This window comes from Salvelinus namaycush, chromosome 37, assembly GCF_016432855.1.
Source record: "Salvelinus namaycush isolate Seneca chromosome 37, SaNama_1.0, whole genome shotgun sequence".
NCBI lineage: Eukaryota > Metazoa > Chordata > Actinopteri > Salmoniformes > Salmonidae > Salvelinus > Salvelinus namaycush.
Genome location: NC_052343.1, coordinates 22,248,140 through 22,257,520, shown reverse-complemented (window position 1 = coordinate 22,257,520; position 9,381 = coordinate 22,248,140). Strand labels below are relative to the sequence as shown.

Sequence of the window (9,381 nt, the reverse complement as noted above, 5' to 3'; positions counted from 1 at the left end):
TCTGCATCATAATGCACTATACCTGCAGGCTGTAAGTAAATCGTTATGTTTGTTCCCCTCGCAGCCATTCAAGGAGCGCTGTGAGTGGTTCTATGAGCACCTATTGGCAGGACAGCCAGACTCAGACATGGTCCATCGACCTGTCAACGAGAACGACATCCTGCTAATCCACAGAGGTACCAAGCCCCCACTTACCCACCCTTCATACAGTATAACCCATCGTTCCTGTACAGCTAACCCCACTGACCATCCTTCATACAGTATAACCCGTACTGTACAGCTAACCCCATTGACCATCCTTCATACAGTATAACCCGTCCTGTACAGCTAACCCCACTGACCATCCTTCATACAGTATAACCCATCGTTCCTGTACAGCTAACCCCACTGACCCACCCTTCATACAGTATAACCCATCGTTCCTGTACAGCTAACCCCACTGACCCACCCTTCATACAGTATAACCCATCGTTCCTGTACAGCTAACCCCACTGACCATCCTTCATACAGTATAACCCATCGTTCCTGTACAGCTAACCCCACTGACCCACTTCATACAGTATAACCCATCGTTCCTGTACAGCTAACCCCACTGACCATCCTTCATACAGTATAACCCATCGTTCCTGTACAGCTAACCCCATTGACCATCCTTCATACAGTATAACCCGTCCTGTACAGCTAACCCCACTGACCATCCTTCATACAGTATAACCCGTCCTGTACAGCTAACCCCATTGACCATCCTTCATACAGTATAACCCGTCCTGTACAGCTAACCCCACTGACCATCCTTCATACAGTATAACCCGTCCTGTACAGCTAACCCCACTGACCATCCTTCATACAGTATAACCCGTACTGTACAGCTAACCCCACTGACCCACCCTTCATACAGTATAACCCGTACTGTACAGCTAACCCCACTGACCATCCTTCATACAGTATAACCCGTACTGTACAGCTAACCCCACTGACCCACCCTTCATACAGTATAACCCGTCCTGTACAGCTAACCCCACTGACCATCCTTCATACAGTATAACCCGTCCTGTACAGCTAACCCCACTGACCATCCTTCATACAGTATAACCCGTACTGTACAGCTAACCCCACTGACCATCCTTCATACAGTATAACCCGTACTGTACAGCTAACCCCACTGACCATCCTTCATACAGTATAACCCGTACTGTACAGCTAACCCCACTGACCATCCTTCATACAGTATAACCCGTACTGTACAGCTAACCCCACTGACCCACCCTTCATACAGTATAACCCGTACTGTACAGCTAACCCCACTGACCATCCTTCATACAGTATAACCTGTACTGTACAGCTAACCCCACTGACCCACCCTTCATACAGTATAACCCGTACTGTACAGCTAACCCCACTGACCATCCTTCATACAGTATAACCCGTCCTGTACAGCTAACCCCACCGACCATCCTTCATACAGTATAACCCGTCCTGTACAGCTAACCCCACTGACCATCCTTCATACAGTATAACCCTTCCTGTACAGCTAACCCCACTGACCATCCTTCATACAGTATAACCCGTCCTGTACAGCTAACCCCACTGACCATCCTTCATACAGTATAACCCGTCCTGTACAGCTAACCCCACTGACCATCCTTCATACAGTATTACCCGTACTGTACAGCTAACCCCACTGACCATCCTTCATACAGTATAACCCGTACTGTACAGCTAACCCCATTGACCATCCTTCATACAGTATAACCCGTCCTGTACAGCTAACCCCACTGACCATCCTTCATACAGTATAACCCGTACTGTACAGCTAACCCCACTGACCCACCCTTCATACAGTATAACCCGTACTGTACAGCTAACCCCACTGACCATCCTTCATACAGTATAACCCGTACTGTACAGCTAACCCCACTGACCCACCCTTCATACAGTATAACCCGTCCTGTACAGCTAACCCCACTGACCATCTTCATACAGTATAACCCGTACTGTACAGCTAACCCCACTGACCCACCCTTCATACAGTATAACCCGTACTGTACAGCTAACCCCACTGACCATCCTTCATACAGTATAACCCGTACTGTACAGCTAACCCCACTGACCATCCTTCATACAGTATAACCCGTACTGTACAGCTAACCCCACTGACCATCCTTCATACAGTATAACCCGTACTGTACAGCTAACCCCACTGACCCACCCTTCATACAGTATAACCCGTACTGTACAGCTAACCCCACTGACCATCCTTCATACAGTATAACCCGTCCTGTACAGCTAACCCCACTGACCATCCTTCATACAGTATAACCCATCGTGCCTGTACAGCTAACCCCACTGACCATCCTTCATACAGTATAACCCATCGTTCCTGTACAGCTAACCCCACTGACCATCCTTCATACAGTATAACCCATCGTTCCTGTACAGCTAACCCCACTGACCATCCTTCATACAGTATAACCCGTACTGTACAGCTAACCCCACTGACCATCCTTCATACAGTATAACCCGTACTGTACAGCTAACCCCACTGACCATCCTTCATACAGTATAACCCATCGTTCCTGTACAGCTAACCCCACTGACCATCCTTCATACAGTATAACCCGTACTGTACAGCTAACCCCACTGACCATCCTTCATACAGTATAACCCATCGTTCCTGTACAGCTAACCCCACTGACCATCCTTCATACAGTATAACCCGTACTGTACAGCTAACCCCACTGACCATCCTTCATACAGTATAACCCATCGTTCCTGTACAGCTAACCCCACTGACCATCCTTCATACAGTATAACCCGTACTGTACAGCTAACCCCACTGACCATCCTTCATACAGTATAACCCATCGTTCCTGTACAGCTAACCCCACTGACCATCCTTCATACAGTATAACCCGTACTGTACAGCTAACCCCACTGACCATCCTTCATACAGTATAACCCGTACTGTACAGCTAACCCCACTGACCATCCTTCATCCCCAAATGTCTTACACTCCACCCAGTAATGTTTCAGTGTGTCTCTTTCTCAATATGTTTCTTTCTCTTTTCTGTCAGAGTCCATATTTAGCAGTAGCTGTGCGATGGTCTCCAAATCGACCAATGAAAAGCTCAAACAGGGCATCGCCGTACGATTCCATGGAGAGGAAGGAATGGTGGGTATTTTCAGTGTCTGTCTGACCTAGGTTCAAATAGTATTTATTTTATTTTAAAATACTTTAGTTTAGAAACTCTTGATTGAACTTGCCTAGGGCAATGGAAACAATGAAATAGTTTCCAAAATGGAAAGGGAATAGGTCACAATCTCAAATGACCCATGCTTAGTCCTAGCAACACTTTATTAATGTACTATACAGGAAATAGGGTCCCATTTCAGTACATGCTCATTTAGCAGTGGACCTTTAGTTGACCTGTGACATTTGTGTTCCAGGGCCAGGGCGTGGTGAGGGAGTGGTTTGACGTCCTGTCCAATGAGATCATCAATGCAGACTACGGCCTCTTTACCCAGTCAGCGGACGGTGAGACACCCTGTGATTGGCTGATGAGATGTTGTTTGTGTAAACAGTTTTTTTTACTGTAATTGAGGGTGTATTTTCTTCCCTCACTTTAAAAAAAAATGTTGTTACCTTGCATCATGATCCAAATACTTTGTTGGTTAATTATATGTTTGTATGCCTAGCCTAGCTGTGTACTCTGACTGAGTAATGTTTTCCTTTCTCGCATCAGAATCCAAATACTTATTCAAGATAGGTAGGTAAGAAGATCAAAGCTTGACTGGTATTTATTTGTTTGTGTGTGTGTGTGTCTCTCTCTCTCTCTCTCTCTCTCTCACAGGCACCACGTTCCAGCCCAACAGTAACTCGTCAGTGAACCCTGATCATCTGAACTACTTCCGGTTTGCGGGTCAGATCCTGGGGTTGGCTCTTTACCACCGTCAGCTGGTCAACATCTACTTCACCCGCTCCTTCTACAAACACATACTGGGTAACACACACCTCACACACATGTTCTACAGTGGGTTGTTAACACGAATCCCAGTGATCTACCAGGGTGTATCCTCTGCTTGAGCAGGTTGTTACATTTGTAACTGGGTTATAATACACTTGTTAGTGTTTTTACAGTGATGCTACAGTGTTGTCACAGTACGGGTGCGGTCTGTGTGTCCAGGCATCCCAGTGAACTACCAGGACGTGTCGTCCATCGATCCAGAGTATGCCAAGAATCTGCAGTGGATCCTGGACAACGACATCAGCGACTTGGGACTGGAGCTCACCTTCTCTGTGGAAACAGACGTGTTCGGCGCCATGGAGGAGGTGCCACTCAAACCTGGCGGGACTAGCATCATTGTCACCCAGGACAACAAGGTGAGCCAGCCTATCACAGAAGGAGGATCTGAAACTCCTAACCCCTAGCATTTTGTTGTTGCGCTCAACATCAACTAGGTGAGAATAGCAGATGATTGACAGGTCAAGCAGAAGGAAGTTGTGATGTGATGTAGACTATTCTATAACACTTATGACCTTATATGATTAATATGTCATGTGTATATGATGTGTGTGCGTGCTTGCCTGTGTTTGACAAAGTTTGGACATTTTTGGGGAATTTGAGTGTGTAGTTACCACCTGGCCTGCAGGTGGTAATGTTCTGTAAGGAAGAAGCCAGTGAAACGAGACGGCGTTAGAGGGCTGCCCAAAGATCAACCAGACTCTACGTAGTGAATGTTCCCTATATATAAACCTCTCTCTCCCTCTCTCACTCAGGCGGAGTATGTCCAGTTGGTAACAGAGTTGAGGATGACTCGAGCCATCCAACCCCAGATAAATGCCTTCCTGCACGGGTTCCACACCTTCATTCCCCCCTCCCTCATCCAGCTCTTTGATGAATATGAATTGGTTAGTGTCCTTGCTTTTCCTCCCTTCTCCTTTACCTCTCCTCTCTCTCTTTTTCTCTCTATTCATCTCTTCTCTCCCCTCTGCTGTCCTCAACTCCCTTCTCCTTCACCTCTCCTCTCTCTCTTTTTCTCTCTATTCATCTCTTCTCTCCCCTCTGCTGTCCTCAACTCCCTTCTCCTTTACCTCTCCTCTCTCTCTTTTTCTCTCTATTCATCTCTTCTCTCCCCTCTGCTGTCCTCAACTCCCTTCTCCTTCACCTCTCCTCTCTCTCTTTTTCTCTCTATTCATCTCTTCTCTCCCCTCTGCTGTCCTCAACTCCCTTCTCCTTCACCTCTCCTCTCTCTCCTCTCTCTCTTTTCCTCTCTTTTCCTCTCTACTGTCCTCAACTCCCTTCTCCTTCACCTCTCCTCTCTCTCCTCTCTCTTTTCCTCTCTACTGTTCTCAACTCCCTTCTCCTCATCCCTCTTTCTCTGTTCTCAACCCCTCTTGCCCATTATATTTTATTCTCCTACTCTGCTCTCGCCTGCTCGCCTAGCGGGATCTGATGTCTGATGCAGGGATTGATTGACCTTGTCTGGCTCGGGGGTGTCAATGGGATGTTGGGGTCACCTTGAGGCCTCTCGCCGTCGCCCGGCTCAGATCAGATTTGTTTCTGTGTGTGTCGGCAAAATCCATGTCCTCACTAGTCCCTGGATCGATAGGGTACCATGGCGATTATCTGGCCCACCGTCTGTTATTGGACGTGTGTGCAGGTACAAGCCTCGGTCACGCAGTCACAGCTCGCCTGCTGACAACACTCAGACTCAGTGGGGAGGAGAGTTTAGCTCTGCTCTGTTTACCACTGGACCACCTGTGTTCAGTTGTGTTAGAAAAACACCCTTGTGTCTTTGTCAACATGATTTTGAACAGAAGAAGCATTAAGTTATGTTTTATAAGTCTGTTGTATATGATACATGTGTCCTAACTACTACTCCATTTAACCTCTCTGTGCGTGTCTGTCTGTCTGTGTGCGTGTCTGTCTGTCTGTGTGCGTGTCTGTCTGTCTGTGTGCGTGTCTGTCTGTCTGTGTGGGTGTCTGTCTGTGTGGGTGTGTGTGTAGGAGCTGTTGCTGTCTGGGATGCCAGAGATCGATGTGCAGGACTGGCACAGGAACACAGAATACACCAGTGGCTATGACCTGGAGGAACCTGTCATCCAGGTGAGTTAGCTCTCACCGGTTAGGACTCTTTTTAATGTAACACCACCTCATCAGAGAGGAGGACCCTTTTTACTGGAACACCTCCAAATCAGAGAGATGTACCACAGGCATGGCTGATCCTACAGAGGTCTTAACACCTCCTCCCAGGCTGGCTTAGTGGTTTAAAGTTGATTCTCTTGTCAGATTCTCTTATCTCACAGTGGTTTTCATTTGGTTTAATGTGGATTCTCTTGTCTTGTAGTGGTTCTGGAAGGTGGTAGAAAGCCTTACCCAAGAGGAGAGGGTCCTGCTGTTGCAGTTTGTCACTGGCAGGTGAATTTCTAATAGTCAGTGTATGTGTGTATGTGGCAGGTGAGTTTCTCACAGTAATTCCCTCATAAGGACTGTCCTGTCTAATTCCTCTCTCATGTCCCTGTCAGTTCAAGGGTACCTCATGGTGGCTTTGCCTTTCTGATGGGAGGTAGTGGCTTACAGAAGTTCACTATTGCCTCTGTACCATACACATCAAACCTACTGCCTACCTCCAGCACCTGGTAAGGACCACACGCATATATATATATATATATATATATATATATATATATATATATATATATATATATATATATATATATAATTTACACACACACACACACACACACACACACACACACACACACAAGTTGTCACTCACACATGAGAGAGAGCAGCATGCTGACAGAAAAAGCACTAGAGGGCAGTATGGTTCCTCTGTCTCCTTTGCCTCTGGAGTCGTGTGTGTGTGTGTTGCTTTAGTGCACTGGTATAGAAGAGAGGGAAAAACAGGAAGGAGTTTCTGCATGTTGGATAGAAAGGACAGCTACTGTAGTTCTCATCGCTGTAGGTCTATACTTTGGCAGGTAGAAATCACCATTGTACTGTATACTACAGCAGCTGGATATGATATGAGACATAATGACATGCCATCAATCTGCAGTGAACCACAAGGAAATACATTGACCATGATGTTCCTCCCACAGCATCAACATGATGAAACTCCCAGAATACCCCAGCCAGGAGGTCCTGCGGGACAGGCTGCTGGTCGCACTACATTGTGGGAGTTACGGGTACACCATGGCGTGACGCTGGCTTCAGCTGCGTCTCAGCGGGACTCCTCTGGTCCATGCACACGAGAGTGTGTGTGCGCGTGTGTGTGTGTGTGCGCATTGGCATGGACACATGCAAGGAATTCATCCAACACTTCCTAATCCAAACATATTTCACCTGTCTATGTGGCATATTTCACCTGTCTATGTGGCATATTTCACCTGTCTATGTGGCATATTTCACCTGTCTATGTGGCATATTTCACCTGTCTATGTGGCATATTTCACCTATCTATGTGGCATATTTCACCTATCTATGTGGCATATTTCACCTATCTATGTGGCATATTTCACCTATCTATGCGGCATATTTCACCTATCTATGTGGCAGTTTGTTATAGCTGGGTAGATTCTATTCTACAGCCAGAACAAGGTATGATTTTTATAAGATTAACAAGCTCCCAGTCATTTCAACCCAATTGAAGGCAAAGGAAATGTGATACCCCTGATTTCACTCTGAACTGTCAAAAACATGTTACCATGGTCACAACAACAACTCTAGCCAGACCTCTTATCCACTACAGACTGGCTGCACAGCCTTCCCACCACGGCGTGAAGCCAGTCGGCTGCCTTCCTTTAAGTCTCTCTCCTTTGACATTCTTCTCCTGTAACATGGTAATATGGAATGATCTGGTTGGTGTGTATTTCAGAATTGGAGGGGGAGTCTATAATGATATTACATTAAGGGTGTGTGGCCAGGTGGTTTTACATGTGTTTACCAGGGAGGTAGTCGTAAAAAGGTGGCGAAGATTCTAGCCTGCGAGTAACATAAACACTAATGCAAAAAATGCTAATTTGTCCTAGGAATAGGTACATAAATGATTCCCAAAATGAATAGAAGCATTAATGGTGCTTACAGGCGTTTACCCCCCGCTACAGTACATCCCTGATCTTCACAGCTGCCTAACCACAACTCCCTCACCCTATAAGGTGCATGTCTCATGGCTCTACTTTGTGAGGTTCTTCAGTTTAGTGTCATTCTGTTGTGTTAGTCTGTCATCTGCAGCTGTATCTCTGTGTCCTTGTAGTGATCATCAGGGCCCAGTTTTTCAAAAGTTATCTATCCGGATTTCACCTATTGGATAGGATTAAATGCATAGAACGAATAGAACAGACGAATCATTGACTTCTATTCATTCTATTTCTATGTATTTAATCCTATCCGGTTAGAAAACTTTTGGAAAACTGAGCCCAGTAGTCAGTCATCCCTTTCTATTGTATCTGACTGGCAGGACTCTCTGTGTGCGTCCCAAATGGGTCCGTAGTTCCTATATAGTGCACTACTTTTGACCAGAGCCCTATGGGCCCTGATCAAAAGTAGTGCAGTATGAAGGGAATAGGGTACCATTTGGGATGCTGCCTCTGTTTACCATGTTGTATTTCTCCCAGCTCAGTTGACTTAAAGGTTAGAGGAGCACTACAGTATATAGAGCTAAGTGAAAGGTTTGGTCAGCAGTGCCAAAAAGGAGAGCCAGTTTTATTTTGATTGCTTTTTTGTTTTTATCCTACCTGAACATTATGGTGGAACATGTTCTAAAAAGGGACAGAAACATATCATGACTTGACATATCATGACTTGACATATCATGAATGTAGCTAAGAAATGTTTTATTCTTGATCCTTGATTTAAATGACTCGACTTCTTTACAATGATGTGGGAATGTAAATACTTATATTTCATATTATTTATCACTATTGTTTTAAATGTATGACTTGTTTTGCAATTGTAATCAGATGTTGTATTGTATACAGAGCCTTTATAGATATTTCTGCAAATTACTCAAAAACAAAGTATGTATTTTACCATAAACATAATACATTGTTTAAACTTTGAGATTGTATCTCCCCCATACACAAACTGTTAGTGAGTGATTGTGGGAGAGCATTGAGCAATACCCAAGCTTGTGTGAGTGAGGGCATGCTGGTAAAGTGCATAGTGGGTGGATTTGTGTGTGTGGTGTGTGTCTGGCCGTATGTGCCCTCAGCATGTGCTGTGTTGGGTCACAGGCTAAGATCAGCAGGGCTACCTGTGCTAAACGGTTTCCTCAGCACTCTCCCTCAAACACAACCTCTGTTCCATCTCTCTCAGACAGACACACTGTGACCAAAGCCACATTCTAAACACACATGGTATGTTCTCCATAGCAACG

At 45.5% G+C, this 9,381-nt stretch overlaps 1 protein-coding gene across 1 annotated transcript in view; it reads left to right on the top strand.

Annotated features, from left to right (window-relative positions):
* The window catches only part of hace1 (HECT domain and ankyrin repeat containing E3 ubiquitin protein ligase 1), a 24,893-nt gene extending 15,847 nt beyond the window's left edge, over nucleotides 1–9,046 (top strand). The window contains exons 15-24 of the mRNA XM_038976844.1: nucleotides 65–176; nucleotides 3,075–3,172; nucleotides 3,448–3,535; nucleotides 3,852–4,001; nucleotides 4,185–4,381; nucleotides 4,778–4,909; nucleotides 6,009–6,107; nucleotides 6,349–6,419; nucleotides 6,527–6,640; nucleotides 7,106–9,046. Coding sequence (XP_038832772.1) covers nucleotides 65–176; nucleotides 3,075–3,172; nucleotides 3,448–3,535; nucleotides 3,852–4,001; nucleotides 4,185–4,381; nucleotides 4,778–4,909; nucleotides 6,009–6,107; nucleotides 6,349–6,419; nucleotides 6,527–6,640; nucleotides 7,106–7,208 — 1,164 coding nt within the window. The 3' untranslated portion in view covers nucleotides 7,209–9,046. The remainder of the gene's footprint in view (nucleotides 1–64; nucleotides 177–3,074; nucleotides 3,173–3,447; nucleotides 3,536–3,851; nucleotides 4,002–4,184; nucleotides 4,382–4,777; nucleotides 4,910–6,008; nucleotides 6,108–6,348; nucleotides 6,420–6,526; nucleotides 6,641–7,105) is intronic.
* Nucleotides 9,047–9,381: the final 335 nt, after the last annotated feature.